Source organism: Salvia miltiorrhiza, chromosome 2 (genome assembly GCF_028751815.1).
Source record: "Salvia miltiorrhiza cultivar Shanhuang (shh) chromosome 2, IMPLAD_Smil_shh, whole genome shotgun sequence".
Lineage (NCBI taxonomy): Eukaryota > Viridiplantae > Streptophyta > Magnoliopsida > Lamiales > Lamiaceae > Salvia > Salvia miltiorrhiza.
Window position 1 is genome coordinate 70,369,301 of NC_080388.1, and position 24,770 is coordinate 70,394,070.

General features: G+C 35.0%; 4 protein-coding genes across 7 annotated transcripts; 2 read left to right on the forward strand and 2 right to left on the reverse strand.

The window, feature by feature from the left end:
* Nucleotides 1-227: 227 nt before the first annotated feature.
* LOC131008820 (pentatricopeptide repeat-containing protein At2g03880, mitochondrial-like) lies at nucleotides 228-9,742 on the reverse strand. Of its 2 annotated transcripts, XM_057935874.1 has the most exons (3): nucleotides 9,602-9,742; nucleotides 607-3,600; nucleotides 228-532 (listed from the first exon to the last, which is right to left on the reverse strand). In XM_057935874.1, exon 2 carries the CDS (start codon nucleotides 3,598-3,600, stop codon nucleotides 694-696), a length of 2,907 nt encoding a protein of 968 aa, XP_057791857.1. In that variant the 5' UTR covers nucleotides 9,602-9,742; the 3' UTR covers nucleotides 228-532; nucleotides 607-693. The 2 variants fall into 2 exon arrangements, with proteins under 2 accessions (XP_057791857.1, XP_057791856.1); XM_057935873.1 differs by lacking the exon at nucleotides 9,602-9,742 and having other exon boundaries at nucleotides 607-3,746.
* Nucleotides 5,789-10,244, forward strand: LOC131008821 (DNAJ protein JJJ1 homolog). Of its 2 annotated transcripts, XM_057935877.1 has the most exons (4): nucleotides 5,789-6,408; nucleotides 7,818-9,044; nucleotides 9,535-9,593; nucleotides 9,673-10,244. In XM_057935877.1, exons 1-4 carry the CDS (start codon nucleotides 5,923-5,925, stop codon nucleotides 9,728-9,730), a joined length of 1,830 nt encoding a protein of 609 aa, XP_057791860.1. In that variant the 5' UTR covers nucleotides 5,789-5,922; the 3' UTR covers nucleotides 9,731-10,244. The 2 variants fall into 2 exon arrangements, with proteins under 2 accessions (XP_057791860.1, XP_057791858.1); XM_057935875.1 differs by lacking the exons at nucleotides 9,535-9,593; nucleotides 9,673-10,244 and adding an exon at nucleotides 9,266-9,500.
* Nucleotides 10,245-13,921: 3,677 nt separating this feature from the next.
* Nucleotides 13,922-14,893, forward strand: LOC131008822 (uncharacterized). Its single transcript, XM_057935878.1, has 3 exons — nucleotides 13,922-14,066; nucleotides 14,160-14,322; nucleotides 14,387-14,893. The coding sequence occupies exons 1-3, from the start codon at nucleotides 13,983-13,985 to the stop codon at nucleotides 14,803-14,805; spliced, it is 666 nt and encodes a 221-aa protein (XP_057791861.1). The 5' UTR covers nucleotides 13,922-13,982; the 3' UTR covers nucleotides 14,806-14,893.
* Nucleotides 14,894-16,819: 1,926 nt separating this feature from the next.
* LOC131008823 (transcription factor PIF7-like) lies at nucleotides 16,820-21,821 on the reverse strand. Of its 2 annotated transcripts, none has more exons than XM_057935880.1 (6): nucleotides 21,528-21,821; nucleotides 20,873-21,410; nucleotides 19,903-20,004; nucleotides 18,694-18,759; nucleotides 18,191-18,583; nucleotides 16,820-17,155 (listed from the first exon to the last, which is right to left on the reverse strand). In XM_057935880.1, the coding sequence occupies exons 1-6, from the start codon at nucleotides 21,542-21,544 to the stop codon at nucleotides 17,036-17,038; spliced, it is 1,236 nt and encodes a 411-aa protein (XP_057791863.1). In that variant the 5' UTR covers nucleotides 21,545-21,821; the 3' UTR covers nucleotides 16,820-17,035. The 2 variants fall into 2 exon arrangements, with proteins under 2 accessions (XP_057791863.1, XP_057791862.1); XM_057935879.1 differs by having other exon boundaries at nucleotides 16,820-17,158; nucleotides 21,528-21,808.
* Between the last annotated feature and the right edge of the window lie 2,949 nt (nucleotides 21,822-24,770).

A 24,770-nucleotide genomic window follows, 5' to 3' on the forward strand; every position in this document is an offset into this window, starting at 1 on the left:
AAATATATATTACAGAAGGTAAAGAATAAATTGACTAATTCAAAAAGAAATATGAATCTATAGTATTGTAGACATTATAAGGTTTTTGAAATAAATAAGTACAACTCATTTTATTTTCTTCCCTTACATAAAATGTAAACAGTTTTTCACTTTCTTTCTCTTTCTAAGATTATAAAGATAATTGTATACATGATTTTGTATTGGTAACCTAATTGCCACGAAATAAATAGACAAGTAAAAAAATTTGTGTTTGATCAAGTCAAAAATGTGCTGCCTATATGTCCACAATCAACGTGATTTTGTTTCAATTCTCATCCCTTAAAATCTATTTGTACATGCTTGAATGAAATCACTGCTGCTGCTCTCAGATTTACCACAGTTAAAAATGCTTTGCATATGATACCTTCAAACTGCAAAATCACTTCACAATCTGCTCCTTTCATGTCTTCCACCACAAAGCCACAGCCGCGATGAGCGATTTTCCGAGCCAAGACTCGAAACACAAGGCCAACTTCACTCACCTCAGGATTCACTATGACACAATTCAAGATCTAAGTAAGCTGAAATGCAAGAACAATGCAGAGAAAAATCAATCGAGAAGATTGCCTAAAGAGGATGATCTTGATTCGTGTATTCTTTACATCCGATGGCAGTTGCTACAGCTCGAATCAGCACCCGATGATAACAACATCATCACCAATAATCTTTACACGAGCACACGCCGTGGTGGAAGTGGTGGAAGCGGTTTCTATCACGAACTATGATCTCTCGATCCATGGTGCCCGACACAAACTTCATAAATTCATGACAGTCTCCACAGATACGAAGATTCTTGAAAATCCTGATCTTCCCAGCAGCATTGCTCCTGTTTATGAGAGCAAACCCTAAAGCTAACCTCTCACTGTGATGTAAGAGATTATCCACCCTTTCCTTGCCCGAAACATTATGAAGTGAATGCTCTGCATCGGGTGCATACCCTGCTTCAGTGACCGCGTTTCCCAACTCCCCCAGCTTCTGATGGATATCCGATAGCCTCGGGTGTGATGCATCCTGAGATAAGAAGACATGAACTTGAGCATCAACCTCAACCCAGCTGCATCCAGGTTCCTTCTTTACGCCTTTACTTGACATGGATGCTCGAATCTTGGAGGCATCGTCCCACCTCCCTTTTGCAGCATATAGATTAGATAGCAAAACGTAGTTTGAATCTGTTTCAGGATCCATTTGAAAGAGTTTCTCAGCAGCTTTTTCACCCAATTCCACATTTCCATGGAGTCTGCAAGCACCAAGTACATTCTCCCATATCAAAGCATTTGGAGTTAGCTCCATATCTTCAATAAGGCATTCAACCTCATCGAATCTGCCTGCTCGACCAAGCACATCGATCAAGCAAGCATAGTGCTCGATACTGGGAGAAATTCCATAGGATTCACTCATTGAGTGAAAATACTTCTTCCCTTCTTCAACCAATCCCATGTGGCTGCAGGCAGAGAGGATACCTAGAAAGGTGATTCCATCGGGCAGCAGTCTGTCGTTCATCATTTTACTAAACGCTTGAAGAGCCTTATCGCCCTCTCCGTGTTGAGAATATCCGCATATCATTGTGTTCCACATGACAGTGTCACGCAGTTTCATTCCACCAAACAGGATTTCAGCATCATCGATGTATCCACACTTCCCGTACATGTCAACCAGTGCGCTGGATACAAAAATGTCAGTAGACAGCCCAGCTTTAACTGCCAACGAGTGCAACTGTCGTCCACCCTCAAGGCTGGCAAGCCCGGAGCAACCCCTCAAACAGCTAGCAACGGTGAACTCGTTAGGAACAACACCTTCTCTCCGCATCTCATTGAAGCAATGAACCGCCTTTTCTCCTTGATTCGTCTGTGAGAAGCCTGAGATCATAACAGTCCAAGTGAAGACATCTTTCTCGTCTAACGTGTTAAATATGGCTTCCACGTGCTCCATGCGCCCGCACTTGGCATACATGTCGATCAGAGCAGTCCCAACATAATCATCTGTGTCGAATTTGTCTTTTATTATGTGGGCATGAACTTGTCTCCCAACTTCAACATTCAAGAGGCTCGAACATGACCTTAAAGTGCTAACATAAGTATACATATTGGGCCTAAAACCATCAGCAAGCATCTGTCTGAAAATCCTGGTTCCTTCATCAGAAGTTCCATCATCATGGAATCCGGATAAGAGGGCGTTCCAAGAAATGACATCCCGATTAGTCATTCTATCAAAGATACGGTACCCCTCCAATATTGATCCAAGCTTCATGTACATGGAAATCAACGCATTACTCAACAAATCATCAGATTCGAGCCCATACTTGTAAGCACAGCCATGAATGCTTCGGCCATAGCTCAGGTCACCTATATCGGTGGCAGCACTAGCAAGACTTGAGAGAGTGAACTGATTTGGCCTCACACCAGATTCCCTCATCAGTTGAAACAACTTGGCTGCTTCTTCCTTCAAACCTTGGTGATCCAGCACGCTGATAATCGAGCTCCACGCAACTATATCCGGATTATTTATCTTCCTAAACACTTTTAGGGCGTCATCCGCCACTCCACATTTTGAGTACAAATTAACTAGGCTACATGTAACAAAATCATCAAGTTCACCACCAATCTTGATCACCATTGAATGGATCGCCTGACCAGCTCTAAGAGCACCGGAGCTAGCTATTCCTTTCAACACAATCGACAACGTGAAGTTACTAAACCTCAACTCTGGCTCAGTCATTCTCAAAAATAATCGTAAGACCGCCTCACCATTTCCCATCTGTGCATAACCATTAAGCAAAGCGCTCCACAAAAAAGCATTTTTCTCCGGCATCATACAGAAAATGTCGTCCGCATACTCCATCTCCCCACATTTCGAGTAAAGGTCAATCAGAGATGAACCGATGTAAGCATCCGAGAGAACGCCAATCTTAACCACCTCCGCGTGCACTTGCTTCCCAAAGCCCAAATCCGACGACAGCGAGCAGCCCTTCAACACGGTGGCCAGAGTGAACTCGTTCGGCCTCACGTCATCACTCCTCATTTCATAGAACAACTCAACACTCTCTCTGCCATTCCCTTGAGCTACATAACCCGATATCAGAGCAGTCCACGACACTACGTCTTTAACCGGCATTTGCTCAAACACGCCGCGCGAAAACTCCAATGCCCCACATTTTGCATAAAAGTTTATCAAAGAAACCCACAGGTGCACATCAGGCTCGGTCCCTCTTCGAATAATACAGCCATGAATCACTCTGCCTTCTCTACGACACATTCCAGCTGCACAATCTCTCAGCTTTTCCGAATACCATTTAAGCCTACTTTTCTCGACTCCTTCCTCCAAACAAGAAGTCTCTGATGTTTTTAGCTCAAGCAAAGATCGTATCTTTTCCGGTTTTCTTCCACGACTGAACTCCCAATTTGCCTTTTCCGAAATTCTTGCGGCGGAAGTAGAAATAGAAGAGCGGGAGCTGAGCGAGTTCGGGAGATGGTTCTTGGCCGGGCAAAACGTCGAACGCCTGGCGGGAACTCCGTGGAGAGTGGAAAGAATGCCTCTGATTGCGGTTTGTGGTGGATTGCGCATCTGTGTACAGCAGAAATCGCATCCCATTAAATTAATTACGAGAAAACTTGAAAATCATGAGATATTTATTGGTTGTTGACGACTTGACGAAAGCTTTCGCCGCTGGCTGTGGCGTTGCTGCTGTCGCGGGAGGAACTTCAATTTGCCTATGTTTTTTTGTAGTTATTTATTGAGGCCCAATAGTTATTTTATTCGGGCTCATCTTTTGAATTCAGAAAGGCCCAATCTCATCTTTGAATTCAGCAAGGCCCAATCTCATCTTTGAATTCAGCAAGGCCCAATACTTATTTTCTCACCCACTCTCCCCATTCCAATTTCCAACATCCCCTTCCTCTCTCGCTGTCTGCAACCAAATTCCTCTTTTCCCAAATTATTCTTAATATTTAGATTATAACAAAATTTCACAAATAATGATTTCTTAGAACATAACACTAACATCGTATATTAAACAAATGAAAATTTTATAAAAATCGAAAAGAGGAATTGGTAGAGACCTATAATTGTAATAAAGGAATTGATAATAAATAAATAAATAATAGGGTTAATTGCCCATAAAATACTGAACTTTCATCCAATTCTGGTTTTGCACACAAACTTTGAATTGCAGCGTGATAATTACTAAACTTTTGATTTTATCTGATTTTGCTACTAATCCAAATTCCGACCAAATACCAAGCTAATATATAATATGATGTGCCAATTTTGACGTGCGTATTTATTCTTGTGTGACAATTAATTGGCAAAATAATATTTTTTATTTAATTTCTTATCAATAAAAAATGAACACAAATTAAATAACTCAAATTGTCAATAATTTAATATATCAAATCAAATAATAGTATTTTTTTAATTGAATTAATTATTTGAATAAATTCCATAATAGTAAGGGAATTCTACAAAAAAATTATTTAGCTAAGTAATAAAGTTTATTAAATTTTCATTATTTAAAGATTATTTTTTTTATAAACTATATATATTTACATTATTTGAACGACTTCTACTTTATATATTGAAGTAATCAGTTGTGAAATACTAAACTAGAAAAAAATTGATTTAAACTTGAGAATTAAAAAAATACTATTATTTGATTTGATATATTAATTTATTGACAATTTGGATTATTTGCTTTGTGTTCTTTTTTTTATTAATAAGAAATTAACAATAAATACGTCACGTCAAATATTGGCACGTCATATTAGCCTGATATTTGACCGGAATTTGGAGTAGTAGCAAAATCAGATGAAATCTGAAGTTTAGTAATTTTCACGCTACAGTTCAAAGTTTGTGTGCGAAACCAGAATTGAACGAAAGTTCAGTATTTTATGGGCAATTAACCCTAAATAATAATTGTAATAGAGGAATTGGTAGAGAGGTATTGGGTTCAATCCCGCCTGCGTGCAGTGATGTTTTCTTATTTTAAGTGGTGTTATATTTCCGCCTACGTGTGGTGTGGTGTTGTATTGTTTGGTATTGAGATCCCACACACAAGCCGAGAAAGCCATTTCTCGTCTGTGTGCGGTGATCTTTTTCCACCATTTGGATGGTGATGGGGTTCCACCTGTGTACGAATTGCATAATTGATTGTATTCAAATACCTCTTGTAATTTTAAAAAAAAGAATGAAAATGATAAAATCCTCGTAAATCTAGCAACAAGGCTTGCAAAATTGTGGAATTGCATCACTTTTTAAAATTTTAATGCAAAATAACATCATTTTGTGAAGTCGTTATTTATTACTCTCTCAAATTTTAATGCAAAATAAAATATTAAAGATACACATCATCGTTTCATTGATGAAAATGAAAATTGGGAACATTTTTTTTTTTTGAGAGAAACAATTGGGAACATTTTTGATACAACATCAATAGTTTAGGCCTTTAATCGATATTATGAATAGCGTAGGACATTTTAATTACAATTATAATAGTTTAAGCTTTTAATTGATATTATAAATATTTGAGAATATTTTTCAAATTAAACATATAATTTGGATCTTTGAATAATATTTACATAAATATTTTTTACTTATCTCAAATAAAATTTAATAAAGTAAACTGCCAAACTTTAGAGAAAGCAATGCAAAAAGGAAATCAAACAAAAATAAATTAACAAATGAGTATTTTGGAAAAGGAAAACAAAATCGTTAAAGCTTATGTAGCAATTTAGTTGCTTGACTGTTTTCCCTTTTTCTTCTTCCCCACACACCACCCCCTTTTCACACTTCTGCAATTCTGTTCTTATTCAGCGCAGCTCACAAAATTGTGGCAATTTTCCGGCTGGGGGTGCTGGAGCTCCCCTGAAGACAACCACACACTTTCACCAAATGGCGTCCTCGGAGAAGCGCTGCTTATACGAAGTCCTCGGCCTCAGCCGCGACTGCTCCGCCGACGAAATCCGGTCGGCCTACAGGCGCCTCGCCCTCCAGCGCCACCCGGACAAGCTCGTCAGGAGCGGCGTCCCTGAGGCCGACGCCACCGCCGCCTTCCAGGAGCTCGTCAACGCCTACGAGGTCCTCTCCGACGCGCGCGAGCGCGCCTGGTACGACTCGCACCGTAACCAAATCCTCTTCTCCTCCTCCACGGCCGCCGCCACCACGGGTGGCTCCTCGGCCTTCGTGCCCGATTTGTTCTCCTTCTTCTCGAATTCGGTCTACTCCGGGTACTCGGACTCGGGGAGGGGGTTTTACAAGGTTTATGGGGACCTGTTCGAAAAGATTTACGCGAATGAGTTGAATTTCGCGAAGAAATTGGGGCTGCCGCTGCCCAAGGAAGCTCCGGTCATGGGCAATTTGGAGAGTCCCTATGCTCAGGCAAGCCTTTCTGTCATTGTTAATTTTGTGTCTTGTTTTATGCGTGTATTATCTTGTACGTATTCTGTTTGGCATTTCAGATTCTCATATTAAGTTTTGTCAATTTCGTTTATGTTTCAATCTCAACGTAAATTAAAACCTGCCTGGGTTTCCAGTATTACATGATCGAAAGAAATGAATTTTCGACGCTTGACATAGATAGCTGGTGATCACATGGATTTAGTTACTTTGAAGTGGTAGACTGTTAGTGATTAAGTGCGGAGCAACTGAGTATGGAACGTGAGGGGAAAGAGTGAAGGAACAGTGAAAAGGTGTTGTAGTGCTCATTATCCTTGCTCAAATGAGATAGTAATGTGTTAATTAAGAATTTAGATAAAGAAGTAGAAGCTCAGTCATCCATGACACATCAAAGTTTAAGATTAGCAAATGTCAAACCAATTACTGTAGACATTGAAGCTTCATTCATTTGAATGTATAATATTGGTCCTTGTCGTAATACCATGATATCTCTTACATTTTACAATTTTAATTGATGAATTCCACAAGGATCTAACCAGATCTGGCACCGCTTTAAACGTATTTCAAGATTTTCAACAGGTAATGTAATTTGTATATTTGCGTAGAAGACTCATCCAATCTAAGTTTTCCTAGTGCATTATGTGGTGGTTGATCGTAGAAATCCTTGCTTTTTCTGACTTTGGTGTGTATCATGGCTTCTGAATACTTTATAGCTTGGATGTGGATTTCAAGTGGAGGAGTTAGTAAGGCACTTCTAAGGATACCATTGGGAAGGAAACTATCTTGAGCGTTAATATTGCTCTAAAGAAATAGCATAGACCGTAGAGTTTTCAGATTGTAGGTTATTGATCCAAAGTTTGTTAAAAGGCTTAGGCTATTAGGACATATGATGCATGAATTAATGAATACAATGGACCTTGTAATTTTGCTAGGTTAAATGATTGCTTCTGTAAATCAAAAAATGTATCATACACCCAGAGTACCTCTTTCTGGCAGTTTCTTTGTCATTCGGAACTAAGTATAATTGTATTTCCTGCTATAATTTTATTAGTAGCTTATTTGTAAGGATATCTTCATTGGTGGTAATGACATACTAATTCAAAATTTCATTAATTTTAGTTCAAGAGCACACCCAACTTGGAACCTGAAACCCCCACTCTAAGCTTCTTAAATTCACAAAAGGGCATATTTGAACTTGATCTATATGAAGTGATTATTTCATTTGCTCTTTTGCAGAATTGCTTACAGACATTCCCTTTTCAATTTGTTTAAGAAATAACAAAAAAGAGACTGCAACGTTACCTCTGGTTCTTATATGAAATTGATTTTTATGTTTGGATTGGATTGGACCGGTTGTCCGGTTTTGACTTTAACTATAACTTCTTATGCAGGTCACAGCATTCTATAGTTACTGGTTAGGGTTTACAACAGTGCTGGACTTCTTTTGGGCAGATCAATATGATGCTATGGCTGGCCCAAACAGGAAGTCAAGGAGGTTAATGGAAGAGGAAAACAAGAAGTTGAGGAAAAAAGCGAGAAGAGAGTATAACGAAACAGTTAGGGGACTGGCTGAGTTTGTGAAGAAGAGGGATAAAAGAGTAATTGATATGCAAATTAAGAGGAATGAGGAGATGGAGAGAAGGAAAGAGGAGGAAAAACAAAGGAAGAAAGAGCTGGAGAGACAGAAAGCAGAGAAGGCTAGGAATTATGAGGAACCCGAGTGGGCTAGAGTAGAGGAGATTGAGGAGGAGGAGGAGGATGAGGCCGAAGATTCCTTGGAGGAAAAGAAAAATGAATTCTATTGTGTAGCATGTAGCAAGAAATTCAGGAGTGATAAACAATGGAAGAATCACGAACAGTCTAAAAAGCACAAAGAGAAGGTGGTAGAACTGCGGGAAGCATTTCGTGAAGAGGATATAGAATATGAAGAAGCAGAAGGAGACAAAATGGAAGAGTCTGATGGAATCGACATTGATTACTTGTCAGCAGATGATGGAGTAAGTAAATTACAGGATGAATTTGAAGGGAGACTTGGTATTCCAGAAGATGATAGCGATGATGGACAGAATCCATCCAGTGAAGCAGTGGAATCTGAAGATCCTAATGATATCAGTGGAATGAATGGAGTGTCCGAAGGCATTCGGCAAAACAACAACAATGATGATGATGATGAAGATGATGAGGCAAGTATCCTCGAAGCTATGCTGTCGGGGCGTAGGAATAGAAACAAAGCAAGGAATCAGCCTAAGGCTCCAGCTACCAAAAGTCTGATGGAATCTGATGGTGATGAATTGGAATTTATGGAGTATAATGACACGAAGGGTTCACGAAGGAACAGGGGAGGCAGGAGGCGAAGAGGTAGAAGACAAGAAGAAGCAGAACCAGTGAGAACTAGTACTGCAGAGAGAAATGATGAGGCTGAGGAACATGAAGTGTCTCATGATGATGCTGCGGAGCCAATTTCCAAACCTTTACCAAAACCTGAGACTAACATGACAGCAGATGATGTAACAGAAAAGGATCATAAGCATGCGGAGCAAGCTGTAAACAAGAAAGTTACAGCAAAGAAAGAAAATGCTTCCAAATTGAAATCTGCATCCAAAGGACGGAAACATAAGGTACTCTGTCTAACTTGTATTGCTCTAAAATATGTAAAGACACATTTTAATATCTTCTGTGATATATATGCTAAGATATTGGTATGCTATGTTGTGTAACTGCTCTACTGGATGTGTATTGTTTGTTTGTTGTGTAATCACTGTTTTCAGTGATCTTGTGTATGAAGTCACGGAACTGAGCGTAAATATTAATTCAACCTAAAATATGGGCATGTTTCCAGGCTAATCCTATTCACTCCCCGATTCCATTGTTTGTATTGGCTCCCCTGTTGGCCCACTCCACGACACCACCCACAAGAACCCAAAGGAAAAACCAGAAGAAAATGAATGAAAATTTGAATTCCACTATTAGCAAGTGTGCCCCATCCCTCACCCTCTTCAATAAAGGGACTTTCTATTATTGTAATAAATGATATAGAGATATTCACTCTACAACATTTGTCCTGGCCTTTCTCAACAATTTTTCATATCTGAGTTTCTTGATATTCAGGTTGCAACCAAAGGTCCTGACAACACATGTGAGAAGTGTGGAGAACAATTTCAATCCAAGTACTAACCTCTTTCTTTCAAAACTCCTCGCCTTTTGCTTCTCTTAGTGCCTCTATTAATCCTCTCACTCCTGTTACAGGACTAAACTTCACAAACATTTGGGAGAAACGGGTCATGCCTCACTAAGACATCAGTAATGTATGATTATCAAGAAGTAACACATGTGGGTGTTGATTTTTTCCCTTGGGTCCATTGTATTGAGCTCTATTGTTTTATTATCGCCGGTCCTCCACTGGTAGAGATTGACCCTTGTTATGAGGACCACTCTGTCATTTTCCATCGCTAGAATGAAGCTTCAGAACATTGTCTGCTCCGAGGCATGGCAGCAATATTTTATATTCCTTTGTGCACGCGCACATGAGACAAGCCAAGTAGAAGGTACTACTCATTTCAACTTGTGCTATGCAAACTGGAGCTTTGAAGGTAACTTTGAAGTTAGGAGCTTCAGTTTCTGAATTTTGCAGCTGCGGGAGAATTCCATGACTGGATCAACAACTTGTTAGTAGTTTAAGAATACTGGAGAATGTTGCAGTAGTCAATAGGAAATAAATTATATTACATGATCAATTCATTAAGCCTGGAATGTGGGAGCTTTTGTTTACTGGATCAACAACTTGTTAATGCTATAAATTCCATTCTTGTTGCAAGTTAGTAATTGATCATTGTTGCTGGAGAGGTTTTGCTGATAACCCACAAAGGAAATAGAGGGTTATCATTTCTCATGTTTCCAGGGTTTCTGTCGTTCCAGTTTTCCCCTCTTTAGTTTCTTCAGGATTATTTTTATTTTTGACGAGTTCGAGTGCTTATGTGCTGAAGAGCCCGAGAGATCATATTTATGTTATGCAGCTTGTCAAAATCAAGTATGCCATTCAAGCTTGATACAGTTTCTGGAGGAGTTATTGAATCTGGCAAGAACTTTTTGTTGCTCTAGTTCTCATAGAGACGAGTACAAGAGTGCTGGCCAGGTGGATGGCTACGGCCCATGCAGTTTTTTCAAGAACGGTGACACGTCGACTGAAATGGTACGTTTGTATTCCAGTTTTTATGTAGGAATGTTGGCAGCACACATGTAGGGTCACAATATATGTGACCTGCATATAGCAATGGTTGAGGCCAATGATATGTAGTGGTGGTTGTGGCTTTGCCCTCAGATTTCCTGTTTGTGGCTCGAAATTTCTGATTCATTTGCTCGATTTGCGTCTGGGGAAACATATCTAATGGTGTGGGCCTTTTGCTGTTTCTGATTCTTGTGTACCATGATGATGAAAATAGAAATGAGATGATAAGATCAAGAATGATTTGCAAGTGTCTTCGATCCCAACTTTTCTATTACTATAACAGCTCAAAACTTCCAACCCATTGGGGTTATTTATGAATTATTATCGTTGCTATCTAAGATAAATGTGCAATCGAAGGGACCAAAGATTACAATTTTTATTTGACAAATATAGATGCTGGGGGGGACACATGTAATCGAATGGGATTTGTAACAGATTTTGTTTTTGGAGTTGGGAGAGAAGGGGGATGGGGAATGTCACGATTGAATCATCGCGACTCTCCCCAGAAAACTTGGGTTGTGCCGCCACGGCTCTCCAGCGCGCGTGGCACGCCCTCTTCTCGTCTCGATGCGGCTCTCCAGCATAGCGCTGGAGATGCTCGGAAGTTATTGGGTGAATCAAATCTTTTAAACAAGATTTATTGGTCCATGTAGTATGTGTTGGACCACGACTTCTAGTGCACAAATTGGATTCTTTGACAGCGTCGCATTCTAATTATTTGTTCGCAATCAATACGTAGTAAGAACAGCCATATATATATATATATATATATATATATATATATATATATATGTGTGTGTGTGTGTGTGTGTGTGTAAATATGTCTCACAAAATAAAATAAAGTGAACAGCTACATATATTTCTGGCAAAGAAAGTGACACTCTCAAGTCTCAATCATATCATTATGAAATTGCCGACCATTAATTTTCGAGTGATGTACAAAATAACTATAATTTGTAACCTTAAATTTGCCAAAATATATGTAGAAGTGTTTTTTGTTAAACCTAAATTCACATAAATATTCTTTGATAATAAGGTCGTTAGCTCTTTTTTTGGTGCGAGCAGCTTTTGACTTTTGATTGATATAGAAATTCGCACACACAAAATTAATTTAGAAATTCGCACACACAAAATTAATTTTTATGTATATTTTAAATAATAAGTAAACATTTTTTTTTGCTTATAATAAATATATATATAAAAAAATAAGAGCAATAGATATAAAGATGGGCAATCCATTATAATTAATTATACTTCAATTCATTAATCAAAAAGTCATAAAATTTATTGGAATCATAAAAATTTATTAGAAAAAAGTGTATTGTTTATTTGTTGAGTGGAGACGGGGGCACGCCTTTTAAGAAAAAGTGATTTACTAAAACTGAGTATGACACGAATTGGTGGACGGAGGGAGTTCGATATTTTGTAAGAAATACAGTATTATATTTGAATTATTAAATGTAAAAGGTATACTTTATTTCACTATCATTCATGTTAACTACTTTTATATCAATACTTTTCATATTATATATAAAATTTTTACACCTATATATATGTCATTTTATTACAATTCATTTTTACTATTTTTAAAATCCTTTTTAGGTATACAATAATAAAAAGTATAAAATTAAAGACTAATAATTTCATTTAATTTGAATTAATTGAGAAGCTCATTTATTTTTATTTTTTCGGTTAAGGTATAAAACTTTTAATAAATGTCAATAAGCTAAAATTGTTATTGCTAAAAATTAAAACACTTTTCAAATGAATACTTTCTTTTATTAATTCCTCAATAAACAATAACAATTGTGTGTAAATTAAATTATTCAAACCATACAAAATTATAGTTGAAAAAAAAATATAACTATAGTATAATTTAATTATACTACTATCTTTTCTATATTCTTAATTTCTCATAATAAATTTACAACTAAAAAAAATACTCCCCAAAAAAAGTACTGCTTCGATAATTCTAAATTGCATCTTATTCGTGACCCTTGAGACCACGAGAATCTTGAATATATGATCCACTACGTACAGATATTTACTCTAGACGTTGGTGGAAGAAAAAAAAGTGAATATATATTTTGAAACATGATTATGTAATGTGAAAATAGAAAGTAATATGATTGGATATAGATGTAGCTCAAGGAATATATATTTAAAGGTGTATGAATTCCATATAGTGGTCCTCGAAAGATGAAAAATGTGACCATAACGTCATAAAAGTGGCTGGTTGTATAGGACCATCTCAATATTTGTTCACACACAATTAATTAATTTCAAACAAGATACCTTATCTTCTTCACCCATGAAAGCGACTAACCCCTCTACCACCTTCTTATCTTTATTTTGCATGCATCACTTAATTAATTTAACCTAATTATACCTATATATATGTGCCACTTTAATGCATCTGTATATATAAGAGTTTAGGGTTTAGGGTATTATATAGCTATATAGGGTTCACTTTCACTTCACACCAATTTTTGTTCCTCAATCATAATTAGCTTTTTGTACATCGATATATGCATGGTGAAGAAAATAAGAAAGGTCAATGAAACTCTGTTTTAATGATCCAAGTTTCAGAGAGCTTATAAGCACTATTTGCTACTTAATTATAAAATATTTAAATTTATCTAAAAAATTATAAAATATTTGAAGAGTTTATCATTAAGATGTAATGTTTTAATAGCTTAAAATTTGTTAATATATTTGGGTTATTGAGCTTGTAAGCTAGAGAGAAAATTGAAGTGGTATAAATTTGGAATTATACTTTATAAGCATATTATAATTATTTTTGTACAATATATTATTATATATGAAAAAATAAGTTGAAGTTAAAAAACTTATACATACTTATAAGTTGTTTTTAATAGCTTATAAGCTCAACTAAACACACCCTCCAAATAAGATTAATTTAGTATACTCAAGTTGTTGCTACAAAATACACTCCAAATAACTTAAAATAGACAATGGTAAAACCTTATTTAACCATATATATTCAATAGCCTAAATATGAGAATCTACCCACATTGATAATATGTCTTATAAAACTACTCACTCAGGGACGGACCCAGGGGGGGGGCTAGGGGGGGCTAGAGCCCCCCCCCAAATTTTAATTTTTTTTTTTTTTTTTTTTTTTTTTTATGTATATATATATATAAAACGAAAAAACAGGGCAGCAACTCAAACGAAAAAATAGGGCAGCCTGCTGAGTGCTGAACCCACCTTGCGCCGCCAGGCCCGCCAGGCTGAACACACTGGGTGGGAAATAATTTGTGATGAAGTCAATAGATTTTGTGAGGTGAATGCTATTTCTTTGATTGATATGGAAGACACGATAACACGACCTGGTTATAGAAGACAGAGCATCACCAATGATCATTATTACCGTGTGGAGATTTTTACAGAGGTATTTCTTTTAATTTCAAATATTTAATTCATTTTATTTATTTTAATTTTTCATGTCTTAACAATAAGTTATTATTTATTATTGCAATGTTAGGTTGTTGATTTAATCATACAAGAGATGAATAATCGTTTTTCTGAAGCTAGCACCGATCTACTAAGATGCATGGCATGTCTTGATCCAAGAGATTCTTTCTCCCAATTCGATATTAATCAACTCATGCATTTTACTACTTGGTATCCTGAAGACTTCTCCGCAGGTGATTATTTATTATTTTTTACAATAATTTCATAATATCTTTATTAATGTGAAATATTTAACAGGTGATTGTTTATGTCTTCCACAACAACTCCGTAATTTCATAGTACTTGTGCGGCATCATCCTCGCTTTTCTACGATCACTGATTTGGGAAGTTTTGCTCAAGAAATGGTTAAAAGTGGCAATCATTTAATTTTTCAATGTGTTTATCGTATGATTGAGTTGACATTGGTTTTACCTGTAGCTACTGCTTCTGTTGAGAGAGCATTTTCTGCAATGAAGCTCGTCAAAAGTGATTTGCGAAATCGTATGCAAGACGAGTGGATGAATGACAGTTTGATCGTGTACATTGAAAAGGATATTTTCTCAACAATTGATAATGAGAAGATATTGCAACATTTTCAGTCGATGCGTACACGTCGCAATCAATTGTCATCACTTTCTCAAACAGAAACAACTAGTTCACCAAGTATTTATTCTTAGGTTATTTGTAATGTATTGAACTTTTATAGCTATGTTATTTCAAATGTATTAGAACTATATTATCTATGAAAATATTGTTTTTTATTAATATTATTATTATAAAAATGTCTAAAATGTACTGAATGTCCCCAAAAAATTTTTCCGGGGGCTACCGCCCCCGAACCCCCGTTGAAGTTCAGCCCCCCCCCAAAAAAAATCCTGGGTCCGTCCCTGTACTCACTCATATAATATGTCTTACAAAACTACCCAAAACACAATTGATGTTGATAGGTGGGCATTGAATTTTGCAAAAGTTCTTACACTTTACTTACACAAGTACAATTGTGTAAGAAAATGTGTAAAAAAGATAGTTAAAAATTGTTCAAAATCTGAGAAAATGGCAATAAAAGCTTACTCACGTCACTTTCATGTACTATAGGTTTGAAAAAAATTTAAAATATCAATACAAAGGCAAAAAAAAAAAAAAAATCATATTTATGTATATTGTGAACATAAAAAAAATTCAGAAGGCAACAGGACTAAAAAGTCGCCGATAAACCCTAGCTGCCTGCAGAAACCGCGCGGTATTTTCACGCTCTATCCACGGGTAATTTTATAAGACATATTATCAATGTGCGTAGATTATCATATTTAGACAATTTAAATTCCCCCTCTATCCAATACACGTACTTTTTTTTTTTGGGAAGTTGGGGAGGGGAGCAGTGAGGTTTGAACCCGGAACCTCACTGTTCACACACAGGAGATCGCACCGCTTGGTGTGCCTTTGGGAACACTCCAATACATGTACTTAGTAGTAAGAAAATAATGAAATTGACAGTAAAAAAAGACGAATAAAATTGATTAATATTCTAATTAATGATGAGGGAATAGATATGGTGAGAGCGCGCGTTCAGGATAAAGAGAGACGACGACGAATCGGGAGAGAGAGATTAATTGTATGCATTATATATATATGTGCAGATGAAAAACATGGAGATGGCTGAATCGGACAATATAATGTAGCGACAAACAGAAAACAATAGAGATGAATAATTGTCATCTTTTTTTGAAAATAAGGACACTAATTAATGATAAGGGTAACATGAAATCATTTGACAAAGCCAACCAGTACATCATGTACTTCATACATATATCTCACTATATATGTTATAAAAAGTTATATATAGTGCTTCAATTATTTAAATTAAAAAGCAAACACAATTTGGATTGTAGCTACTCACAAATATTCTCCACACACACTCATCAGTCTCCATAAATTAAAAGAGGCCAAAACTAGGAGGGGCTACCAAAATTCCAAAAGATTTTGAGCTATAGATGCATGCATGTAGTTAAGTACATTGCAATGAAATAAATGCTCATTATTGTAAATGAGCAAGTCTTGCATAAAACATTGCGATGAAATAAATGCTAATTATTGTAAATGAACAAGTCTTGCATATACATATGCAGAAAACAATTCTTAAAATTAAAAAATGCGAACCAGCTAAAAGTCTAAAATGTATGAATTTAAGGTAGAATACGTATGAATTTGTTGTGTACGTAAATGTCTGATTTTCAAAAATTAAAATTTTCACTACCTAGTTATGAGATTCAAACTCAGGACTATATGAATTCATCTAATAAAGAGATGAATCAACTGATTTTGATGATCTAAGGACTGAAAAATGTTCATATTTTTTTTATTTTAAGAGGTGTTTTTATTTTAGCCTACTCTTACATACATATACATATATAAAATGGTTCAAACTATTTTTCACAACAAATTCATAATGTTTCATATATATATATGTGTATAGAAAATGGTTCAAACTAATTTTCGCAACAAATTCATAATGTTTCATATATATATATATATATATATATATATATATATATATATAGTACAATACTTATTTTATACAATTAGTAAATCAGGTTTGTATAATACCTACTTTCCATAATTCTAGTCATCCAAAAGATTAAGAGATAGATGCATGCGTGTAGCTAAGATGAATATATATAATGATACATTAAATGAAATAAATAATGCTAGCTACCAATTATTGTAAATTAACCAAGAAGCCGTGCATATACATATATATGTATAGTACAATTCGTACAGTAGAAAAGGCTGGCTAGTCAATCTACACCATGTGCAGACATTTATTCTTTTTCAACAATATATTTAATAAAAATAGAATATGAAATTTTGTCGATTTTCGAAGTGGTAAAGATGATTAGAGAATTCATCTCATCCTCCTTGAGCATCGTTTGGAAGAGACAAGCTGACTGCAGGTTTCTTTGATGGCTGCTGGCTGCTCTGTTGCTGTTGCTGTCTGTACATTTTGTTCAAGAATTCCATGTTCATAGACTGCTGCAAACACAACACCAGAATTTAATTTCAAAACTTAAATGGGTGGTTGGAATTATTGATATATATAATTAAATTGGAGATATTCAACAGTACTATTAAATGCCACATGATCAGTCAATGAAATACTAAAGGAAATATAGTAGTATATATATAGATGGTTCTACACTACTCAACCATTGAATTTATAGAGCTATATACGCACACACACACATATATATATATAGGTGATCAGGGCTACGGTATAAACACTTCTTAACATATAAAATACGAACTAATGTATGAATTATGTGTAGAACATGTATGATTTCGCTGTGTAAATGTATGAATTACGAAAAATAATTTTTTTTGTTACCAATTGGATTCGAATTCGGGACCATGAATTCATCCAATAAGGTGATGAATCAACCGTAGATCTTGATGATCGAATGACTTAAAATGGTTCTCCGTTCTTATTTTATTTAGTGGTTCTTATTTGAACCTCTCCTTTTATATATATATATATATATATATATATATATATATATATATATATATTCATCATATCTCATTCAACAAGTCATTAAATTATATATTAGAAATGAATTTTAAGGTTTTAATTTATTTTTATTTGAGGACGCTAATTTAAATATTGTTGTTGAACAATTGTTTCAATTAACCATAGTCTTCGTCAAAAGAAAGTAATGAAATTAATAGTATTTCGTCTCCGATTAATCTAGTATTATTAATACAAATCATGCGTATATGACATTCAAATAAATTTCACTTAACCTAGCCTTTGCCATTAAATAACAACAATTTAATTTGAATATATTAAGTGAATTAACGATGGTCGATCGATGGCATTACACTATATATATGTATGCATAAACTTGTGTGCATCCGTCCTAAGTAATTTAGTTTGGGTTCATCAATTTTCAATTAGGGTTTATTAATTCCATATTACAAATAAAATTAATTAGGATGGATGCATCGTTTATCTAGAGAAGTTTAAATATATTAATACAACATAAATAAAAAATCATAAATACGTACTTGAGCAAGAAATGTGTTGTAGGCATCGTTGAAATTAGGCATGGAGGCACTAGCTGCGGCCACATCAACGTTGGCTTTTAACGGCGTTGGAGGAGGAACCGCCGAGGGCATGGCAAAGGGCGGGGCCGACACAAATTGAGGCGCGGCCGCAGCATGCATGAGGGGAGGGAACGAACTTCGAGTCAAATTATTGGCGTCGAGCATTCCCATTCCCATCATTCCTACGTTCATTCCCAATCCCATGCGTGCTAGCAACGACATCTGAAGTTGTTGTTGCATGCCTAGAGGCATCATCACTTGAGGCATATTTCTTGCCTTGCTCATCATGTGAACTTGTGCTTGAAGTTGCTTTAAGTATTCGATCACCTCATCCAGCATCGATGCTTTATCGGTCTATATGCAATTTTATTTTATTTTCAAATTTTAAGTCTGTATATATCTTAATTTTTAGTGTCATATTATGTAGAAATATTTAAATTTTTTGGCAATAAATTAATATGCACCTTGCTCGCATTGGGCACCAACTTTTGGAGAGCCTTCATCTTCTCGTTGATTCTGTCTCTACGTCTCTGGAACAAGAAATGTTACATGAACATACATATATATTAATTAATACTATAGCTATAAAAAAGAGAAACAAGAAAAGGAAATGTGAATATTCTTTGCTCAACTTGAAATAGTTACATCTTATATATTATAAGCACATCAAGAAAGAAGCAAATCACACTTGAAATTCTCCATCGATCGTATAGATTCCCATAGTTCCTGATCATCGATCAATTTTGATAACTTCAAATTAATTAATCTTGTAAACTTTCAGAATATATTGTTAAGTTGGATTGAAATTAACGAGAATTGAACTTCCTTAATTTGTATTAAGGGCATCTCCAGCGCTCAGCATTATTAATTACTCTTATATAACAGCTTTGACACTAAAATAAATCAATTTTCATTTTCATCTCCAATATGACCTGCTCTATTAATTATACAACAAAAATTGAATATTCCAAAAGATACTTTTTTAATTAATTCATTCGTAATTAATAGAGCGAAAGCTATAGTGTTGCGTCATATTTAGCGCAACGTTGAGCTTTAACGCTTCAGATTAATAACTCTTTTAACATCTCCGCTGGAGATGGTCTTAAGAGGGTGTTTAGGAGCTTATAAGTTGAATTATCCAAATATTTTATCAACTTATAAGCTCTTGAAATATTTTATAAGATCCTTACCGTTGTTGTAAAATTAAGGAGAGCATAAGTCACTTTTCAAATAAGATTTTTATTTTGCCAATCAAAAAAGGGGGAAAAAAATTCATGAACACCTTTCAAATTTGATCATGTAATTAACTAGTTACAAAATTCTTATTAGTGGAGATTTTAAAGTTGCATGGCCTTATCTTCTTGAGTTAGTAGAATTAAGTAATACTCCTGTATAATGTCTCAAGATAACTCATAAAATTAAATATGAATCGATAGATTTTTTAAGCACAAAAAATTGTATGTCATATATCGTTAATTAAACAATATTTGCCACGTAGTACATTATAATTAGGCACATGCATTAACCAATGTTTTATACACAAGAAATTGTTTCATATGTTTCACATGACGACATGTAATTAATATTAATATAAAATGCAGCAGAATGTAATAAATTTATTTGTATATATATATATATATATATATATATATATATATATATATATATATTACCCGTTCGGAGAGATTATGTATGGCTGCAGCACGACTTCGCCGTGCCGATGATTGAGAGCGGCATCTTTCCCCTTTTGCGACGCCTTCTCCCTCTTGATTTTCCTGTTGTTTTTTCATATTATTACTAATATTTCATATTTAATTTCCCTACTAATTCATGAAGGATAAATTTTTATCATTCTACCTAGATTCCTCGAGATGTTGTTGTATTTAAGTTTAAAAATAAAGAACTTAGAACAATATCTCCCAAAAAAAAAAAAAAACTTAGAACAATATATGTTGAGGTTCATTCATATTTCTTGTGAAGTAATTAAAAATAAATTAAAGTTGAGATATTTTCAAGAGTTTGTATTTATTCGCACATACACATTCATGCCAAGTTTAAATGTTGGTGAGAATTAATTGCATATGTCTGTATTATTCTGACACTCTTTCCTGTCATCACTATCATATCATTGCGCTTCAATACAGATCTCATTGTCAATCATCGGCGAAAATAACTAAAAACTAAATAATTAATTTTACAACAAAATTAAAAAACGTTTTGATTTGTTTATATTATTGTGCCTACTAAACTCCTGCCTCAACTTAAAAAGATTTAACTTTTTCATCATGCTATTACTTATTCCACAATTAACAAAAGGAATGTTTTATGAAGAACATTAATTCATGCATCCAACTTCATAAAATAAAACATAAACACACCCACATACATATATACATAGATTAATTTAATCAAATGACTTTTTATAATTTCTTTGCAATTTCAAAAGCAAACCCATTAAATTTAAAAATTTAAAATGTGATGCCAAGAAAACCCAAAACCCTAATTTATCACCTAAACCTAAAAACAGTGGATCATTTTATGGCATCACGTGGACAGCCGAGCTCCACGTTGGTGTGACACTACCACATCATCGATTGCCGACATTAATTAAAGATTAGCAAATTATTAAGGAATGAAATTTACCGAGGAATCTTGATAGAGAGAATCATCATCTTGATGAACCCTTGGAGTCTTCAAACTCCTTGTAGATTCGAAGGAGTTCCACGTCATCATGGTCGTGTCCATCTCCCGGCAGAAGGTGGCGCTGGCGCTGGCGCACGCGCTCTCCTCCACCGGAAAATCGGATCTCGCTCTTTTCCCGCTCTGCATTCGCAAAGCCGCCTCCGCCTGCATGGGGCGGCTCGAGCTCGACTTCCCATCATGATCCCATTTCTCTATCGGATAATGTTGTTGTTGTTGTTGTTGTTGTTGTTGTTGTTGTTGCTGCTGCTGCTGCTGCTGATGCTGATACTGACGTTGTTGTTGTTGTTGTTGTTGTTGTTGTTGTTGTTGTTGTTGTTGTTGTTGTTGTTGTTGTGGATATGTGTTTAAATTGGTTGTAGCTTGGTGGACGATGGATTCTAGGGTATGGTCGCCCCATGATTTTGTGGGATTTAATACGAGTCCATGCAAGCCGAGCTGCCCGTTTTCCCATGTTAGTTCCATCACGTTTCTGTTACACCTGATTTTTAATTTTGAAAATTTGAGGGGACATTTGAGTACATATATGGTTGCATTCATGGAATTACATAAAATTAATTAAAATAATGTACGAAAAAAATACAGGAAATTAATAAACCTGGAAATGGAACTCATGGATTTTTGTCAAGAAACAGTGGCAGATAGGGTGCAGGTAGTTTGTATAAATATTGGTAGAGAGAGAGAGAAGGGGGAATATTGAGAATTAGGATAAGAGAGCATATCAAATATACAAGTAAGATTTAGGTAGCACGTGAGAGGATCTGTTCCTCTCTTCTCCTTCTACCTCTAATATTTGCTTTTCTTCACTTGGATGCTTTTGATTCTTCCTTTTGCCTCTCTGTCTCTCTCTCTCTCCAAATGAGTTGGAGTTTGAAAATTTATCTATTTCACACACTCACACATAGATATATATAAATATTAGTATAATATGTTTTGTGTTGATTGGTCCCTATAGATATGTCAACCTCAAAATGATAGAGAATTGAAAAAACAAGACATGTGGTAGCAAGGAAAGCTGAAGAGGGATCAGGATAAGTTTTTGGAAGTGTCAGTCACTACCTCTCACTAAATCTTTAATTTATATATATACATGTATGTTGTTTGAAGTTTTATATATATATATGTGCATATGAAGTTTTAGGAACAAGGATTTAAGAAAATGAGTTGAGAATAATGTAATTTAATTTCTTATAAAATTAATGAAACACTGTTAAACTTAATGTATCAAATTAAGAAAGAAAATTGCTCATTCCGAAATTCAAATCAAGTGAAGCAATGATCACATTTTTCAATGACAAGTGAAAACTATGCACAAACATATAAAATCGTGATCGTGAACAACTAAATACAACACAAGCAAGATTGAAAATTCAACTAATGTTATTCATGTATTATATCCTGTTGTTTACTCCGATCACTTATTTATGCATTGATTTTATGAATTTATGCAAGGTTCTCACAGTTCTCACAAAAGATAGTAGAGCTCCGGCTTTACCCTTGGCTCGGGCTTCACTCGTGGCTATCGTAGCCCCTCCCAAATCCATGTGAGGAGTATCATCTCTCATCTGGTAGATCTTCTGTATCTGTTGTCTCTAACTTAAATTCGTGCTCTTTACTATGTGAGGAATCTTGGGACGATGTGGTGTTCGGAGATTGGTTGACGGATTTTGGATTTAAAAATCAGCAAATTCAAGTTCATTTACTAAAATGTGGGCCACCACCTTTTCATTAACTCACAGTTACTTTTAATAATTTACTCCCTCCGTCTCACTCTAATAGACTCGTTTTCATTTTCGAGACGTCCCACTCTAATAGACTCGTTTTCCATTTTGAGTAAAGAAAATGTACTTAATTGGTGTGGACCACACCACTTTACTCCTAAAAAGTAAGTTTCTTAATCTTCGTACCGAAAAGAAATGAGCCTATTGGGCTGGGACAGAGTGAGTAATGTTTAAGCATGTGGGTAACCCACCTTTATCTCCTTAATCAGCACTCCTTAATCCCCGTACCTAAAAAAAATAGGCCATTAATTATGGGACGGAGGAGGTACTTATTTATTACTCAATTTGTTCTATTTATATATGCTTATTGAAATTTACCTAAGGATTAAGAAAAATAATTGAAAATGAAAATGTACAAGTAAGCTTCTCAATATCCCTTATTATTCTTTAATGATGAATTAAAGTTGGATTCAATCAAAAAATTAAATAGAGATATAATAGTAAATGAGTAAAGTAGTATTATTTTTATAAAAATAGACCTATTTATTTGAGACATTCTAAAAAGAAATAGTCAATATAACTCAAACCAAAAGAGTCCCCCTCGTCCCAATCTTAGTTTGTTTCGGCATGATAATTTAGATGGGTATAATTAAAGAATAAAAAGTTAAAAAGTAGTGGAGTCTACTTTTATTATGTGAGATAAATAAAATTAAAGTAAATGTGATTAAAAAGTAAAAAGGTAAAAAGTGATGGAACTCATTTTTTTATTTAAAAATATTTAAGTAGCAAATACACCCTTAACGTTTATAGCAAAAATCAAATAAGTCCTTAACGTTATGTTTTGTGTAACTAAATCCATAACGTTCATAAATTGAAGCAAATAGATCCTCCAGACTAACTTATGTTAAATTGTCGTTACTCCATGGCTTCAAATACTCTACCTTCCTCCGCAAACAAAATTACGTGGAATTAGAGTTGCAGCAGCAAAAACAGAGCCATCGCCATGGCTGAAGCTTTAAGAATCCTCCGAATACCCACTTTCTCTTAAAATTCACCTCTCCAGAATCCACTCCCAAGGCAGTATCGTCCCACCTGCCGCCAAAAGAGGCGGCAATCGAATTCGGTGCTATGTCGATATTGTTTGAGTGCATTGCGCAGAGACATTGGTTTTTTAAGGTTCAGCGCGCTGGTTATAAGGCGAGGGCAACATTTATCATCACAAAGTTGTTTGTTTACTGTGGAATTGCTGCTACAACTTTAATTCCACACAATTTTGTTTGCCAGAAGAAGGTAGAGTCTTTGAAGCCATGGAGTAACGGCAATTTAACAGAGTTAGATTTGAGGATTTATTTGCCCAATTTATGAACGTAAGGGATTTAGTTACACAAAACATAACGTTAAGGATCAATTTGCTTTTTCTTAATAAACTTAGGGATGTATTTGCTACTTAATCCTTACAAATAAAAAAAATACTACTTACTACAGAACAACTTAAAAACGAAAATAGGATACTTATTATGGAACGACGGGAGTTTTTTTTTGTGGACATCCATCGGTCTTTAACTTTTTATTTCATCCACTGAATAATCTCGGCCTCAATTTAAATTCTAGGCAAGTACATGAGAATGGGAAAGCAATTAATAAATCCCTAGCTATTGACGACACGTTGGTAAGTTGGTTCCCTATATTAGGCTCCGCGATAAACAATTTGATTTTCGTCCCCACTTTGCCATAAAATTAATCACAATTTGCAAAAATATACGCATTTTATATACATAAACTATTTCAACAATCATTATTCCAACGATGTGGACATTATATTTATCCCCTATCGATGAAGACTCCACCTTCTCATTTCATATACTTATTTAGCTATTGCCAGAAAATGTATTGAAATATATTTATAAAAAAATGTTACATATATGTATAAGATTATAAAAAAATAAATTAGATAGAAAAACTTATTTTTTCAAAAGTTTATTTTGTTACACATTTTAAAATAATGTATAAGCTCGGTCAAACGCCCTCTAATCTAATTAATGCTAAAAAAACTCACATTATTTACACACTCATTTTTCCGACAGTATAATTCATTTAGCAAAATTATGAATCCATCATAA

Bases quoted from the DNA above. Each gene is read 5' to 3' on its own strand.
- LOC131008820 (XM_057935873.1), bottom strand. From the start codon at position 3,627: ATGGGATGCGATTTCTGCTGTACACAGATGCGCAATCCACCACAAACC.
- LOC131008822 (XM_057935878.1), top strand. From the start codon at position 13,983: ATGGAAGACACGATAACACGACCTGGTTATAGAAGACAGAGCATCACC. The intron at 14,067-14,159 runs GTATTTCTTTTA...TTGCAATGTTAG, and splicing joins GTGTGGAGATTTTTACAGAG to GTTGTTGATTTAATCATACA. The intron at 14,323-14,386 runs GTGATTATTTAT...AATATTTAACAG, and splicing joins TCCTGAAGACTTCTCCGCAG to GTGATTGTTTATGTCTTCCA.
- LOC131008823 (XM_057935879.1), bottom strand. The intron at 20,005-20,872 runs GTAAATTTCATT...AAAAAACAACAG, and splicing joins CTCTCTATCAAGATTCCTCG to GAAAATCAAGAGGGAGAAGG. The intron at 18,760-19,902 runs GTAATATATATA...TTCTTGTTCCAG, and splicing joins TACATAATCTCTCCGAACGG to AGACGTAGAGACAGAATCAA.
- LOC131008821 (XM_057935875.1), top strand. From the start codon at position 5,923: ATGGCGTCCTCGGAGAAGCGCTGCTTATACGAAGTCCTCGGCCTCAGC. The intron at 6,409-7,817 runs GCAAGCCTTTCT...CTTCTTATGCAG, and splicing joins TGGAGAGTCCCTATGCTCAG to GTCACAGCATTCTATAGTTA. The intron at 9,045-9,265 runs GTACTCTGTCTA...GCATGTTTCCAG, and splicing joins CCAAAGGACGGAAACATAAG to GCTAATCCTATTCACTCCCC.